Source organism: Equus asinus, chromosome 19 (assembly GCF_041296235.1).
Source record: "Equus asinus isolate D_3611 breed Donkey chromosome 19, EquAss-T2T_v2, whole genome shotgun sequence".
Taxonomy (NCBI): Eukaryota; Metazoa; Chordata; class Mammalia; order Perissodactyla; family Equidae; genus Equus; species Equus asinus.
Genome location: NC_091808.1, coordinates 22893781 through 22911929, shown reverse-complemented (window position 1 = coordinate 22911929; position 18149 = coordinate 22893781). Strand labels below are relative to the sequence as shown.

The 18149-nt window shown below is 38.3% G+C and overlaps 1 protein-coding gene across 1 annotated transcript in view; it reads right to left on the bottom strand.

Annotated features, from left to right (window-relative positions):
- Window positions 1-17368, bottom strand: part of ABCA12 (ATP binding cassette subfamily A member 12) — a 160682-nt gene extending 143314 nt beyond the window's left edge. Inside the window, exons 1-2 of the mRNA XM_014843588.3 lie at window positions 16968-17368; window positions 4394-4487 (exon numbers count right to left, since the gene is read on the bottom strand). Coding sequence (XP_014699074.2) covers window positions 4394-4487; window positions 16968-17036 — 163 coding nt within the window. The 5' untranslated portion in view covers window positions 17037-17368. The remainder of the gene's footprint in view (window positions 1-4393; window positions 4488-16967) is intronic.
- Between the last annotated feature and the right edge of the window lie 781 nt (window positions 17369-18149).

Below are 18149 nucleotides of genomic sequence, written 5' to 3'. Positions count from 1 at the left end.
TAACATGCGTGAATCCCACTACCCGGCAATTATTCAATGATTTTAATCTTCTTTCTCACATTTTTTCCTAGAGCTGCAGACAGCAGAAAAACCAGTTGAGCTCACTTTTACAGCCATGTTTGATCTATGATAATGCTGAGAAGTCGTATGAGAAAGAAAAAAGAGATGCTATAAACTCAAATGAACCAGACCCTGGACTTGCCGCTGTTGGCACTCATGACCTAGAAAAAAACCATTATCTCTACAGGTAAAAATTGTGCTTAAAATCCAGGCTCAGGCACACAGTAACCATGTGAACATTGGTAAGTTACTTAAGGTTTCTGTCCCTCAGTTTTTTCATCTTCAAAATGGGGATAATCATATCACATAGTTCAAAGAGATGGTGTATTAAGCAAGGAAATACATGCAAAGTACTTAGCAGTGTCCGACACATGGTAAACTGTTCAATAAATATTCGCCCCTCTTATTATTTTTATTGCATCTCTGAAGACAAAAGGTAGGCTTCGGAGGTCAAAAGACATGTTAGGAATGTTGACCTTGCATTGACCAAAGCTACGGGGCCACATCTGGATGGACAATATTCAATATTAACTCTGTGATTACACAAATTTAGATATAATTCAATCAGCAGTTGGCTCCTGCCTTCCATGGGCCCCTGTTTTCAGATATGGGATGGGCTGAATTTCTTATCTTCTGAGGGTGCAGGGGTGTTCGAAAGTGACCACCTCGAGAGGGTTGGGGTTTAATTTGGCATAGAGTCATACTTACACAGTATAATCTCCTCTATGCTTTTAGTGATATTTTTGACTACTTGAAAAATATTGTTTTTCATTAACTTCATAAAAACACGACTCCTTGTTCGGCAAGACTGCATTTTTTGGAGTCCACTTATCTCATTATGGCAGGGTTTTACTGTTGAAAAAGTAGTCAGTTCCACAGTAATTAGGAAGCGTTTGCCTGCACTTTCATGGGTATGTCTGTGTTGAAAGGAGACAAAATTAGCTCACTGCACACTGTAGCTTGGCTTTGTCTAAATACGTTTGGAGAGTTATGTTTTGTTTTGTTGCCTTTGCTCCTAAGCATGGTATTTTGGCTTTAAAGTTTGCCTCTTGACAAGCCACTGCATGTAGCAATGACAAGCGGTTGGAACTATTACACACTGGGTGCCTCTGCCCATTTCCTCCCCATGTGAACGAGAAGCATCGGGGCCTGCCTGGCAGTCTTCAGAAGCTTTCTTTACCCGGGACTTATTATTTCCAGAGGCTAGTGACCTATGCTGTTTGTAGCAACACAAAAGGGAGTCCATGAAGGCAGACATTGCCAAAAGCAAGCATTTTGCTCCGGACCTGTGTTCACCATGGCAGAGACTGCAGCAGCTTCCTCACTCACCAAAATCCAGACTTCTCCAGATGCCCACCAGTCAAAAAGACTGTGGGGGGAGTCCTTTGGGTTGCTAATTATATCTGTTCTGAGTGATTTATCTGTCCTACAGGCCTGCCCGGCTATTCTGGGAGTAGAATGTGCCCACGGATGACAACTCCCGTTTTCGCCATGGCTGAGTTTCAGCTGGGGTGCGGTCTGGAATTTCATCTTCATTTCTCTATTGCCCAACTAGCGCTGAAGAAGTCACTGTAGCCCAGAAAGGATTTTAACTCTGTTAAGTGGGCCCTCATTTCCATGACACTATAACTACAGCGATGCATGCAGAATTAGTCAGGCAAAGCCGTGTTCTCCACTGAATACTGATATCTAGGCTAACTCTGATACATGTATCAGAGTCCACCTCTTCTCATATTTCTTGATTTCATGATAGAGACAGAGTAGAGGTGTTTATATTCCTAATTTCTAATTTTTAGTCTACTTTTGAAAACCTAAGTAATGCAACATGAGAAATTAGTACTGACTACTAGCCATAAGAAATGTGAACTTACAGATTCTGGAGCCCGACTGCCTGGCTTAAAATCTTGACACCAGTACTTATTAACTGTGCAATCTTGGACAAGTTGCTTAATCTCTCTGGGCATTGGTTTTCTCAACTGTGCAATGAATAACACTGCCACTGCCTCACTAAGTGTCTGGCACGTAGTATGAGATCAAGAAATACTTATCATCATTATTTATTATTATGAACTCATTTTAATCTTTCAGTGTAATAGATGTGAGAAACAAAGAAACACAACAATTAAAAAAAAAAAGACTAAAAATACCTAAATGCAAACCATCATTTTGAAGTCATTCCCTCTCTATCACAAGAGAAGGAGAAAAAAAGTAACTGTGTCTATCCTAGTTTTAGATTCTCTAAATTTCTCTACAGAACATCACCCTCAATTATAAAATTACATTTTATACCCTACTGATTATGGGAAGAGTTGAAATCTTGGACACAATTTGTGTCTGGCCCTTTGTATAGGAGGGTAAGATAAGGAGACAAATCTCATAAACAAAGAATAAGTCAAGGTGGTTTCCAATACCTTTCTCTCCTACCCCACATGACTGAATTTTGGCAAATTACTGTCTCCCTGGGTCCCAGCGTTCTCATCTGTAAAGGGAGAGGGTCGCTTCCAGTTTCAAAAACAAACCAATAAACTATTTTTTTGGACTGAGTGTTAGAGGTCTGAGAGACTAGCAGAAATATTTTCACTATTTGAGATTTCCTTTAATTTTGTTCTCTCCACCCACAAACATAAAGATAATCAGCTTATAGCCAATTATTATTAAGGTATGATGATAGGTCTAGGGTAAAAATTGGTTACACATCTCCTTTTTGGATATTGTGTTTCTGCATAGTCCTTTAGATTAGGTCTATGAGCCACTTGTCACACGGTTTTTCCCATTTTTTCTTCTTAATTTAGCAGAATTATAAGAACTCTCCATGATTCTCTCCATGAATCTCTAAATCCGACCAAGTAGCACCAATTAATTTTAAACTATTCACTCACACACCTTATATTTCTCTCTTGGAAGTTTTACAAAAAGAAATTTATACAACTGAAAAATACTTAAAAACAAAAAATTAGTTGTTGAAAAGAGCTAATGAATTTCTTCTGTCACTATCATTAGCAAATTGGTAATTAGCATCTTAAACCAGAAGAGTTCAAAGAATATTTGTCCTTATATGCTGAAAGCATTATTTCTGAAGCTCGTGCTCTTAAGATACGCAGGAATATACATACATTCCAACAACATCACATGGAATTAACCTGTTATAAAGAACTAATATACACACAATATGAAGAGAAAAAATCATGCTGTTTGATGAACGACCTAATAACATGTCATCAACAACTCTATATAATGACTTGCGCAGAAGTCCTTTAGAAATGATAAGGTGCTATTCGAATGTAAGGAATTATTTATTTTGGCACCAAGAGTTTCAATGCTCCACACTAACTGAATTGATGTTTTCTTTTGAACCATCCTGTTGTGTATGATTCAGGTGGATTCCCCACGGCTCTCATCTTACTTCGTAGGACTGGGTGTCTGAAAAGCACTGTGCTTATTTTTAAAAGTCACTAGCTCCTAATTCTCTTTACAAATAATTCAGCAGAGTATTCTTTACCATAGCAAATTGCCGTAATTGATCTGAAATACAATCTGACTTACAGAAATCTGATTTACGAGAAGCTTTTTAGGAGATGGCTGCTTTGTGAAATGTGAAACATCTCACCTGACTTTTACTCCTCTGCTAAGAGAATGGGCTCCAAAATTTAAGAACAACAGCCTAAACAACATTGGTCAGATCATTGTGGTTAAAAGGCTTGTCCCCCTCGGTTCTGAGGACTTTTCTGAGTCTTTTCTGCATTTCCAGTCTGGATCCAAAAAAGAAAATACTAAACTGAGTTGGGCATCATGCCCATTTTATAACTTAGGAATGAGTAAATGGAACGGAAACAACACTAACGGAAAACAATCTTCTCTTAAACTAATGTGTTGATACATTGGCGCCACTCAAAAGTCAGGCCAGAAGAGAGAGAAGAGATTCTTATAACAGTCTGCATTTCATTCATTCAGTTGATCAAATGCCAATCTATGGTTTCTGCTACAATACAGAGCGAAGGACGATCCAGCTTTGACATTGCTGCATATTTGTGTTATGCATACTATGGTGAGACGTATGAGGTGAATAATAAATGAATCAAAATTTTACAGATAAAGACTAAAATACATTCTGACTCCTACGTGCTTTATATTTTTCTATACAAATATTACAGGCTCAATTTACTAACTAATTCAAACAAATGGGGAAAAAACATACTCAGTATACGTACAAATACTTCCAAGTGGAAACGCTATTCAAAAAACTAAATTTTAGAATAAAATATTAAAGTGATACCAAAATATATTTTAACTAGAATCCAAAAGTTAGGGAAACAAATCAATTTCATTTACTTACAAGTTGGTTTTGCTGTTGGAGGGAATTTCGTCCGGGTAATAGCCAAAATTAGGAAAATAATAACTGGCCATAAAATCAAGACGAGAGTCCAAAGCTGTAAAATAATGGTAGAAAAAAAAGTTATTTATATTACTGAACCAAAAAAACAGGGAAGAAGTACATAAGACCATAAAATTCCAACGTGAGCCAGATATTTGCCTGTAAATATTATTAATAAGAAAGGAACAAGAGATTTTTTAAAATGCAAGAGACCTCAAAATGAACAGAATTATTATTTTTCCAGGCTTAAAACCTTAAAATGATCTTCTGAAGCCCCATCTCCAGTCACCTCTCCTGACTGACCCAAAAGTGGTGATCTTAAAATTCAAATCTGATCTGTGACTTCCTTACTCAAAAATCTTTTAGAGTTTCCCAGTTTCTTGGTGGATAAGGCTCAGCATGCTAAACATGACATACAAAACCCAACGTAATTTCCACCTAGACCTATCTTATCACTTCCAATGTCAACATTCTATGCTCAGCCATAAAGATTATGTGACATTGAATAATGGCTCAAAAAACATTGTTCAACAAATGAATGAATGGATAACTGAGCTAATGAGTAAACAGGACCTTTACATTCCATGTACCCCTCCCTCCCCCCAAGACCACTAAAGATAATATCTTGTGTCTGCCTCTATCATAGAACTTCCACTCTTACCATCAATAATTTTTTGTCTTGCAGTTTTGCCTGTTAAATAAACTGGCAGTTCTTTTATGGCAGGAGAAGTGTTTTATTCATCCCTGAATTTCCACTGGTACAAAATAGACTCTCAAAATACGTATACCGCATTGAAATTTCTATTAGAGAATTTCAGTGTCAGACACAGCTTTTCTCCTCGTGTAGACATGATTCAGTTTGTAAGATCCTAACTGCTTAATATTTTACATACCTACAAAATTGGTTCCAGAGCAGTAAAAAACACGCACTCGCAGGAACATTACCTGTGATATGTAAACTGTTACAGTGCTCAAACCAGACCCTACAGTGCAAACCTCGCCTCTACTTCCTAAAGCAAAACGTGGAGCCATACTTCTGCCTGGTTTGCCATCAGACTTGTGATCACTCCTCCACTTTTCAGAATTGATTTGCTTCTGCCACATCCCAAACTACTGCCCAGGGCTCTTCAACTCTCCGAGACAATCTAGACCCATTCAGTTATTGATCCTTACGTAACTCCTAACCTAAATGTTGTCGACGCAAGTAATCCATAATCAGTCTATAAATCAAAATTGAGGTGAGTTTATTAGGAGCCAGGCTTGAAGACTCTAGCCCAGGGCCTGCCCTCCCCAAGGAAGGAAGGGCACGAAATAGTGGAGTGTACAGAATGGTTATATACCATCTTGGAACAAAAAGTACACATCACTTATGACAGGAATATCTCTTTTACTACTGTCATGGGATGCTTAGCTGGCACAGCATGTCAGTGGTCACAAGGTAAGCACAGCAGGTCAGTAATTAATCCTTAGTTTCCTGGAAGAGATGCTTATCCTTAAGGAAATGACAATGTGGGTGGAGTTACACCCCTATCTTTAAGGGCATCATTCTCGTCTTTGGGACATAGTAAATGTTTAAAGCAGGTGTACAATGCATGCTCAACAGGCCATGTCAAGCCCTTTTAGAAAAACAAGGTCAGGCTGAATTAGTTTTAAACTGAACTGCTTCAGGGTCCAGCCCCATGGTGTAGTGGTTAAGTTTGGCCTGCTCCGCTTTGGTGGCCTGGATTCGCAGGTTCAGATCTTGGGCGTAGACCAACACTACTCATCAGCCATGCTGTGGTGGTGACCTACATATAAGGTGGAGGTAGATTGGCATAGATGTTAGCTCAGGCCTAATCTTCCTCAGCAAAAAAAAAATTAATTAACTAAAAATAAACCAAATGGCTTCCTCATATGCTCCAATATATCCTATTGCTTGTCATTTATTCATCAATTTTCAGTGAAAATCTCCATTGTGTGTCTAACAACATTGCTCTCTCTCTTTCTGGCAGGCCTGTCACCAACTTCTTAGGCTTTGGGTATAAGGACAAGTTTTAAAAAATGGAGGAAGTTAACTGTAGATCTAAGGAATCCTAAAGTACTCAGTTTGATTACAGCTGAAAAGCTCCCAGACCAGCCGAAAAGCCTAATCTCTAGCAGTGCTTCTCAAACATTAACGTGCAGACCAGATCACCTGGGCCTCTTGTAATACGTCCAGTCAGATTCAGTAGACCTGAGGCCGGGCCTGAGATTCTGCATTTCTAACAAGCTCCAGGTGGGTGTTGCTGATGCTGCTGGACCACACTTGGAATAGAGCAGTTCTAAATGTACGCCACCCCACCTAACTAGAAGAATTGTTTATAAAGTCCTGGAATGTTTTGTTGGAAAGTTCCTTTGAGATCATCTAATGCATAGAATTCAGCACACTTGTAAACTCGGTTAGGAAAAATAGATCACATTTTTATTTTCTTTGGCTTGTGATTGAAATTTAGCATTTCCATTAATGATGAATGTAGGCAACGAAGCACAATGTTATTAGAAGTACTTGTGACTTTGTCACCAATAGAGACCACAGATATTTTGAAGTCATGTTAGTGTTGCTGCAGATGCCTGAAAGTGCTGTTCATACTCATCACGACGTTACAATGCGGCAGCTATGGGCTCGTCATATTTATTTAATGCTATAATAAAGAAATACATATTAGCATATCATAAATTTTTTTTAATACTTCGGTAACTGAATTTCAATATAATTGGCTTTATTTGTAATCCTATTTATTTTACTGACTTAAAAACATTATTGTTGGAAGGGCCATAGGCTTCTGCAGGCTGCTAAAGATGTCCATAGCACAGAAGAGACTAAGAAGACCCGATCTGATCCAATGGCCTTTTTATTCTCTGGAAAGCAGAAGGTTAGCATAACTTGTCCAAAGTCACATATCCAGCTGGGAAGCAGGAGACAAAGATCTGAACATCAAACTACTTAGGCTAGGATTTTTTTAAAGTTACCGTACCGCTCGGAGGAACAAATAAGAAAGCGTTACAGAAAGCATATTGGAAAAATACAAGTACTATAGAAATAAAAGATGTGTTTTTATTCTAGCCTAGTCTCTGATGTATTCGAAAATTAGAGTCTGCTCTTCGAAGGTCCTAGATACAAGGTCCCGTTTTTATTCCATGTGACTCACTTGAAATGTAGACTATAAAGAATTAATGTTAAAAAAAATTGTAATGTGTGTGGATTGATTGGTTTTATATTTGAGGCCATAGTTATTCTTAAAAAAAGGATTCATCTGAGTAGGTTTAATGCCCCAGAGCCACTTTGAGGAGCATCTATTCATTTTCTACAGCCACCTCAGGAGAATCCGGTGAGCAACTGGCATCAATTGTACCAACACAAATGTACATTCACGTTCAAATAAGGGACACATGTCAAGGCATATCTTTAAGTTGTCTTTCGGCTGATCTAATCTGAGGCCTTCATGAGGATGTTTTGGCCAATTTTGAAATTAATTTTAGGCATGATTTAAATCCAGACAAAAATGTAATCTATATCAGAGAAGTTTAAGGCAATTGAGACTCTCTTCAAGGCAAAAATCACAGCAATCTATTATCAGAAGATTTCCCCCAGGATTTTAGGTCAGAGAGGTTTGCAGAACACTTCTGCCAGTAGGCAGTAGCATTTTAGAAGGATAATAAACACAAAGCCCTCCACACTGTGATCTCGAAAACGTAAGGTTGACAAGTTAATCACAAAAGCAAGAAATAAACAAAACTTAAATTTTCATAGCAGCAGGATTGCTCTCAACACCCTTCTAAAGATTCTCATAAACAACCCAGAGCAAATGCAGCAGCAGGGATCCAAATACTAACCGGACGAGCTATGACTTTTGTTTGTGTGGGGAAAGGGCTAGGATATTGATTTTACATATAAAGACATTGGGGCTACTTGAAAATTTGGGGAAAAGAGTTTTAAAACTAATATTTTAATCATTTTCTTGCAATGCCTCCCTTGCATTTCGTTTTCCCTGCGTTCTTGATGTCTACAGGCATAAGCACATTGAGTAGTTTATAGTTCCTTAGTGTGCCATGGCATTTGTCTCCTTTTATTTCTCCAGAGTTTATTTTCTATTGAGATGACCCATTCTATTCTTTCTCTTTCTCCTTTTCCTTCTTGAAAAATTCAGTACCCAAGGGTCCTTAGGTGCGGCCCAGCAAGGTAAATCCACACCAGGACTAGCGGCATCACAGTGATGCAGTGAGGGAGGTGGGTCCTTAGCAAGGAGGAGAGGACATCCACAGTACAGCAACCAGACATGGGGTGTCAGAGCCCAAGTAGGGTAAAGAGAGTGTGTGCAGAGTGAGAAGCAGGCGGTTGGTTTCATACAGGGAAGTTGACCAAAAATGTAAATTTATCCCCCAGTAGAGGAGCCAAGTTTCTCACTATCCATCTGGGGAATTACAAACATGGAAAAGGGGGAAATGAGAATGAACCCTGTATTGTTGGGTTAGAACTAAAGATGTAGGTATAAAGTCCTGGTCTCCAAAATTTATAAAGAGACATGAAATATAGATATAAATGTGTGCATATAACTTATTTCCTACTTTCTGATTCCACAAGTTGTCTCTGCTTTATTTGTACTTCATCCCAGCCCTGAAAATACCCATTTTTCCAGAAAACAGTAGCTTCTTTTAATGGACATCTGAGTACTAGGTATGTTCATTGCTAGTGGAGTGTCATTGTTTCTAAGCCTGGACAGAGCTACAGAAAATATGTAGAACATATGTAGAAGATAGATAGATAGATAGATCGATAGATAGGTAGAAAGATGAGAGACAGATAGAAATAGAGGGGTAGGTAGCTCAATAGATAGAAGGGTGATAGATAACACTGCTCAGAGAATAATGGGGACACAGCAGCAGGGCACAGATACCAGCCCATGACCCAATGTGAGCACCAAACTTGACCCACTGGACAAATTTAAACGTTAAAATACATGATAATGAAAGATTGTATCTAGTTGAATAAACAAGGAATACATGAGTCTATGTAGATATAAATAAACATGTAAGCAAACAGATAAATTGAAAGTTTGATGAGGAATTGGATATGTACATATTCTCAAAATACTTTCCCCACAAAATGGGACAAATTGACATCATGCACCACCTGATGCGATGCAATTGGAAGAACACAGCCCTACTTCTGTGATATTCCCGCCAACGATGAATAACCTGAGTCGAAAAATCAGTAGACCACAGATACTGTACAAAACAACTGGTCTTGAATGTTCAGAATGTGTCAGGGCCATGAAAGTCAAGGAAAGACGAACAAACTCTTACAAACTGATGGAAACAAGAGACATGAAAAACAGATGCAGAATGGGATTCTGAACTGGGTCCTTTTGCTATAAAGCCATGGTTGGGACCACTGGCGAAGCTTGAATTGGGTCTAAGGGTTTGATGGTGGTTTGGGTTATGTAGGAGAATATCCTTGTTAGTAAATTGTGAGCACTAAATTATCTGGTATAATGGGAAATCAATGTCAACTAGCTCAAGAAAAAAATTTTCCCCTGTTCCTGCAACTTTTCTTTAAATTTGAATTGTTTTAAAATTAAAAATTTAGAAATTATTTTTAAAATAATTCTTTTTGAAAATCCAGAACCAATTTTTAAAAGACAGCAAAAGAGAAGTGATGAAAGGCCAAGAAAAAGAGATGAAAACAAACACGCTTCATCTCCAGGAACTCTATCCTGTTGCACACAGGTGTTAAGGTTTGGGGAATTATTGATGACGACAGGACACATATCAGTGACTTTGGAGTCAGTGAAGTCATCCACCTAAAATTCTAAGTTTAAATCTTAAGAAATTCCTTGAATGAATGACGTGTAAATTCACTCCAAAATTTCTATGTATAACTGTTAAAGCCTAGTAACATTTGCCTCCGCATTTGCTAGAAATTTTGAAAACATCTCAAATCTAAGTTTCTGAAAAATCTGGGCAAAGCACGTAATTTCAACATTAGATCATTCACACCATATTACTTTGTCAGAACCCTTTATTCTAATTACTGCTATTCCATTGGATTCTATTTGTCTACCACTTTTATTATTTTCTTATAATTTTCACTAAAAGTACATAGGAAAATAAGATACACGTGAACTTTAAATTGTGTTACTACATATTTAAAAATTTGAAGAAACTACTACTATTTGAACGCCTTTAAATAAGGCATTCTCTCTCCAGTCTTAACCATAAATGTCACTATTCCCTACTCTCTTATGTGTGGCCCACTTCACATAGTCACATTACCTGTCTTGCCCCTACAGATATGTGTGTTTGTGCCCCGCACTAGAGTGGTCTGAAGTTGGTTGTGTCTGAAATGAATGATACTGAATATCAGTACAATTTCTAAACTGTAATGGGGACTTTTTTTGCCTAACCCTGAAAATAAATAAAAGTAAAATGTTTAGGATAAAGATTCTCTCCACTTCTTCATGGACTCATAGTCCTGGAGAGACTTAAGGTTGAGCATACGCTACAGCGATCACTTACTGAAGGTTTATACATTCACTAGTACAATAAACAATGACTGAACACCTGCTGTGTACCAGGCACTGAGGATAGAGCAATCAAAATTTTCAGTCTTTTGAGGACAGAAAGCATTAAAAAAAATTATAACCAAATGTAATAGATAATGCTAAGACATAGGAAGTAAAGCATGGGAAAGCAAGACAAAGCAAGGAAGCTGAGTCTAAAATCTAAACGGTGAAAAAGGGTCAGGAAGAAGAAAGAATATGTGTGTCAGATGGAGTGGGAGAAAGAAGCAGGGGTCTTTCAAACAGAGGAAACATATGGGTGAAGACCCACAGATGGGAAAGAGCGTAGAATATTCCAAAAGAGGAATAATTCGAGAATGACTGGTACATCGAGTTAGGGAAAATATCTCTGCCAGGTAGTTATCCAGCCTCTCCTTGATTGCTTCTAGTGACTAGAAGCTCACTATTTCAAGAGACTTCTTCATTATCGGACAACTCATATTGTCTGATTTTTTTGCTCATAGCAAGGTGATATCTTCCTTCCTGTGACTAAGACTCATTTGTCTGAGTCTGGCCTCCTCTTCCACATGAGAATTCTGAAGTATTTGAGGAGACACCAAGTCCCCTTTCCTCCTGGGTACTAACGCCAGCACCTTCAACAGTTCCCTGTTGAACACGATTTCAAAATATCTTCCCCAGGATGAATTCTTGCTGTCAAGTGGCCTTTTTCTTCTATTTAGTATCAGAATTCAATACAGTACTCCAAATGATAATAGCTCATATTTATTGACTGCTTAGAAATGTGCAAGATGCTGTATTAAACACTCAACATGCATTATCTCATTTAATATAATCATCTCATTTCCTCTTGCAGATGGGAAATTAGAATCTTAAAGAGACTAAATAAGCCTTTATTCCGTAAGCCACTAAGTGGTAGAGCCGGTATTTGAACCCAGGGAGCCTGGTTTCAGCACATGCACAGTTAACCATTAAGCTATGCAGCCAGACCATGACAGCATAGATTACTAGCTCTGTTTGATTGTAACACTATACTTTTATTAGTTCAGTCTATAAGAGCATGGAAAGTCATTTAAAGGTTGTCCTGTAATTTAGAATCATAACTTTTTCTTACAAACATGAATATAAAAATTTCCCAGCCTTCCATTTATAATGTATACTGTCTCTTCCTTCCTCTTCTTTTCCTTTCTTTTTGTATTGTCCTGTAAATCAAGGATGACTGTTACTTGATGATTCCGAGAAAATGCCAAGGTTCACATTCTGAGTAAGACTTGGTACTTTAGACCTGGAATAAACCTTAGTTCCACACCCAAAACAGGGAAACAAAAGTGGCACAGAGTTAAAGTGTAATTGGGCTTTCTGCTATTTTACACTGCCATCCGTGTAAATGACTCATCTGAAAACTGGGATCAAGGAAATTTGCTGAAATCTATACTTAGAGATTCCAATACATTTTGAGATTGGTAAATTTTCTGTGATGTGTATAAAAATAACTCTTTCTTCTTGGATTTTAAGCTAATGTATTCCTCGATTGCCCCCATTTCTAAAACATCATCTCATTTACTTTTTACTAACTTACAAAACTAATAAAATATGCATTTCTGCCATGTACCAGGCACCATAATCAACAGGTACGTCTAGATTTTTTTGAACAATTAAAAGGAATTAAGGGAGTAAGTGGTACCAATCCAGAATAAGTAAAGGGCCTGAAACATTTGACAACATAGTTGAGTGAATTGCACAGGACCTAATTCAGTTTAATCCAATGTAGTATTAAATTTGGGATTAGAGTTTAATCCTAAATTATTTTAATCAAAAAATTATTTTAGGGGCCAAACCAGTGGTGTAGTGGTTAAGTTTGCATGCTCAGCTTCGGTGGCCTGGGGTTTGCAGGTTCAGATCCCAGGTGCAGACATACACCACTCGTCAAGCCATGCTGTGGTGGTGTCCCACATACAAAGAAGAGGAAGATTGGCACAGATGTTAGCTCAGAGCTATTCTTACTCAAGCAAAAAGAGGAAGATTGGCAACAGATGTTAGCTCAAGGCCAATCTTCCCCTCCAAAAAAACCAAAAATTTAACCTGCTCCAAAATTCTGAAGTCAAGACTTTCTCTTTTTCTAGCCACTGTAAGGGGAAGTTATATGGGCAAGGTGGGAATTGAGGAGGAAGTTTCAAACTCAATCCAAAGTGTTAGAAATTTATCAAGTTGTGGGAAAGTCTGTGATTAAAAAAAAAACAAAACAAAACTGGTTCTATCATCAACTGAGCTGAAGTGCCATCTGCTAGCCAAACATTTAACAACAGAAAATAACCAGCTGAAGTTAATTTTCCTTCTTCAGGTCATCAGTCTAGAATTATATTCCACAGAGACTTGAAGTCACTCCTGATATGCCTGTAGAACCATCTTCTTATGGAAGATAAATTCCCATCTTGCACTGTGTGGTCTTTCGTCCTGCAGCCTCTCTGCTGTCCCAGGACCGTTTCCCGTCATTACCCAGCATCCCTTTAGGTGAGCCTCCCTGTTGCTAACCTCCTCAGCGGAAGGCAGCTTCATTTTTCCATTATTTTTAGAATTAAATTACAAACCCAGCAGGGTGCAACTGCATCTAATTGATTTTCCCTACGACCTAACATTTCTGTTGGTGCTTAATGTATTTTTCCACACTCCTTTAGGATTCATTTTTTGCAATATAATTGAGAATTGATATTACCACTGATGCTAAAAAACAGCACTATCTAAGGCCTCCTGAGCAAATGTGATCTCTTTGTTGGTGGGCTGGACTCCGAGCAGGGATCAGGCAACAATGGAAAAGGAAATTCAACCCAGCAGCAATAGAGAAGCAGCAGGAGGTAATGGAAAGAACAGATCTATTTGGGGAAAGTCTGACTCTGAGTCCTTAAATTGACTGTGTGACCTTGGGCAAGTCCCTCGAGCTCTCTGAGACTCTCTAAAATTAAGACAATCAGATTATCTCAAATATTCCAGAATCCTGATATTTGATTTTACAAAAAAGAGAGAAACATTTAGTCTAAGAACAATTTCAAGGGAGATCACCTCAAAAGTGAAAGATCCTGGCTCCCCTTTTTGCAGCCAAATCCAACATTTAGCTTACCGCATTGTCATTCTATTTCTTAGGCTGTAGAGCTGTTTGAAGTTCCTTTCTCACTTTCTCTTCTAGCGTGTACTTTGATAATATATTTCCTTAGCAATCTCCACTCTAATATTTTCACTATATCCTTGGGTTTTTTCTTGTGTATCATTTGTTTCTCCATTAATAGATTTCTGACTTCTTCCTTCACAGACTATCCTTCCCACCGCCTTGCTTTGTGGGGGAATCTCTTGAAAACACAGTGGAAAACGATATCATGGTGGTGACACTAGCATCTTTCTTTAACATTCGGTAAGGACTATACATTTCCAGTGTTGCACAACTTAATTTCTACTTTCCTGGGTATAAATGTATATTTTTAAAGGGCCATATACAGAACAATTACTAAAATAGAGCCAAAAATCATTGCATTTTAAATAATTACTTGATGGATGACAAAGTCCAGCTCCTACACAGAGACTACGTCCTCTCCTCAAATTTATATACACTTTCTTTTCACTTTCTGTCTTTTAATTTGTCTATATTTTCTCTTTTCCCAATTTTTCTCATTTCATCTCCTTTTAGATCTTTAATCCTGACTCTCCAACCTCTTGATTTTCTCGTTCTTTGCTCCTAAGTAACACTGGCACACCTATATTCTTTCCACTTGTGTCCTCAAGTCTTCTTTCCAATGCCAAGAGAGAGCTCCAGCCCCAGGCAAAACTGTGAAGAAAGAGATATACCTTTCTTTGCTCTCCTCCCCTCCACCTAGATTTATCTTTTCCTCTCCTTTTGGCACCACTATTTTCTAAAGGTCTCTTGTGTCCTTCTAGTTGGTCATACTGAACTCAGGTGGGCTTTTTGTATTGCCCCAAATTCTGGACTTCTTCTGATTTCACTTGCTTCAACAGACTTAGCTGTCCTGGGTCCCATTCTCTCAAGGGGCACTTAAGATCTGAATCATGTGATGTTCTCAAATGAACTAATAGCCCATGTATTCTCTTTTCCAGGCAAAAGTATAATTACCAGGAGCTTTTTAGGAATTTTGTCTATATAGGAATAATATAAGATATAGAGTGAAAACACTTTAGCATGCCTGACTTCCATCTCTTCTAAATATGCCATGTCCAACAGAAATTGAATGAAATGGAGAAAAACTCTAAAGCAGAAAATTGATACACCAGCTACTTTACAGATGAGGAAAGAACTTATTAAAGTTTCCAAAGATAAAATTTCTCAATGAAAAAACTTATTTACCTGAGGGTTTTTAAAAAAGTTTTAAGTAAAATGGAGTTATAAGGAAAATATACAACTTCACTATTCAATTTATCAGCAACAACAGATATAAATTTTCAGTTCCTCTATGCTTTCATTTTTAACTATTGAGTTTTCATCACTTAAGAACTTTATTGTACATAAATTTCTTTCTCTCTCTTACACTCCCTTCTTCTGGATTTCCTTTCATCATGCTTTGAATAAAATATGACACACACACCGCCCCAAATCCCCCTATAACCTATTTGCCAAGTGTTTCGCCATTTATAAAGCACTTTGAAATACGTTAGCACATTGGTTCTCACCAGCCTATGAGACAGATTTACAAGTGGGAAAGCCAGTTCTGAGAGAAATTGTGATACACTACTCAAGTCACGATGCTGGTGAGGAGCAGAACCAAGAACCCAGCTCTCATCTTTTGACCCCATGCACCTCCCCAGATGCTTCCCCTGCTGAATTCCACACAGAACCTACCTATGGGGTAATTATGGGAAGTTTTACTTTTGTCTTGTTTCCAATTTTAAGACAATGAAATAAAAATATTAGCAATTTTAAATTTTATGTCCAAACCCTACACCAATGCAATCACATAATGCCTTAGGATTTTAAATCCTGCCCACCCAATTCACAAAGGTGAGTGAACATATACTTCACCCTCTGAACATGTGCATCAGAACTCTTAAGTAAGGAGTCAGGCTCTATAAGCAAACCTAAAATGAGATAAGGTGCATAGATAGGATGTTGGTTTCTATGACATATATGATTTGCGTAATATTTATATTAGTCATTCAAGGCTGGGAATTACCACCCTAAAGTGAATAGATTGAGTGCCTTTCTGGATTTCCCTGGTTTTCAAGCTTTCTTCTGAATCCATGACAACTCACAGACGCCAATTCCTTTCTCAGTCTCCCTGGACCCTATCCGGTGAGGGTCGATAGCTAGCTTTGTAATTTAAAAAGCAAACAGGAACGTGAGAACACAGAAAAGATGTTGCAGTGAGCAGAGTAGACAGACTACAGCAGGAAGATTAAGTGAGTCAATAATACGCTTGAAACACGGCACATATATTGACTCTTGTTTGGCATTTCTAGTAAATAATTTTTAGACACTAAAATTTCTTAGACACTTTCTATACCAACAGCCTGCAAACTATTTCTTTCTTTATCTTACTTTTCAACCAAGCTTTCTATTGCTTTTGCCTTTCAAGTACAGTTCTCCCCCATTTATTGTACCTTTCATCTGATACTTTTCTTCATCTCATTTTTAATTAAATTCATTAAGAAAATTTTCAAAAGCATTTTGGCCTAAAACCTAGAATTCAACACTAGTTCCAATTCAACCAGTAACAAGACGCATTCTTTCCTCTGCCTGGACCATGTCCTGTGTACTCTTTTAATTTACTGAAATCAAAAGGCTGCTTTGGGGGCATGTTTAGACTCACCCCATTAGCTGGAAGACAAATGCAGAGATGACTTCTAAATCTCTTATTTCTTCCTTTAGAAAATGCCTTTAGAAAACTCTTCTTTTTACCTCTCATTATCACCACATTTCAGGATTGCCTGGAGCATTGCTTTCTTGGCAGGGGCGAGGTGGGGGGCCGGGGAGGGAGGGTGCGCTTCCCTTTTTTACTCACCGGTTGCCTTTTGACGCCTAGCCAATTTTTCCAGACCAGGACCCGAAGCTGATGAAATTGAGATGCCATCCTTCAAACACCACAAACAAGAAATTTCTCTCTTTTCCTCCACCCTTCAAAAAAAAAGAATTAGTACCCAGTCCAAGTCGCTGTGTGTCGGTGGGTCAGAACCCTTTTCACGGCATAGTTTTCAGGCGAGATGGGGTAAAAAACCCACAAATCTTCTCTTCCTGCTGGATTTTTCCCTTGGATTAATCCTTGATCAAGGAGCACTTCTCAACCAACTCTTCTTCCCAAACAAGGATCCAGACCAGGATCTTTTGGTGGCTTTTGCTTATTTTAAAATAACATCCAGTTGCTGCTTGTTGCATGAAGCCCAGACTCAAGGGAGAATGAATATCATTCAGATAATGCTCCACTGTAAAAAAAAAAAAAAAAAAGAAGCTGAACCCACACCTCCTACACTCCATGAAATTAACTGCCTATCCACACCTTTGAGAAGGTGTCACCTGCACTGGACACGTCATGAGGAATTAGGCGGGACCCTTGCCAGGCCAGTAGGACTTGTCCTACATTCTCTCACGTTCTTTACTATGTAGTGCCTGCTCTAGCAGAGGCAAGACACAGAGAGGATTTTATAGACTCTGGGCCCGGCCACTCTTATAATATTTAAAGTGTCATTAAGATGCTGTAAGTGAATAAGGCCACAGCTCTGCTGAGAGTCTCTGAACTTCAGCCCATCCTTAGACATACAGAGGAAGTCTCAATCTTCAGCCTAAAGTTCAGTGGAATGCTTTGATTCGAGAGGAAGTGACTGTGTTGGCTAGATCTCACCTTCTATCACAATTTACCAGGTTAAGCAAAATGCAGAAAATAAAAGGGAGGCTACATGGATGAAGAGAAGCAAAATACACCACCCCAAATATGCCACTTTGGCATATGGATTGTTTTGAATTAAAGTTACTTAAGAAACAGCAGGTGCAAGAAGGATACACTGACCCTCCTTTGTCCCCCAAAAAGCAAGATATAAATCTCCCATGTGAAAGGTACCCTCTCTATACCAGGAGGATAGAAGGCGTGCTTACCATCAGAGATAGGGAATTCAAGGCCGAGAAGGCTAGATGAACAAAATCCTCATTAATTTCCTCCCCTAAGCCCAAACTTCTTTGTCTTGTCAATTCT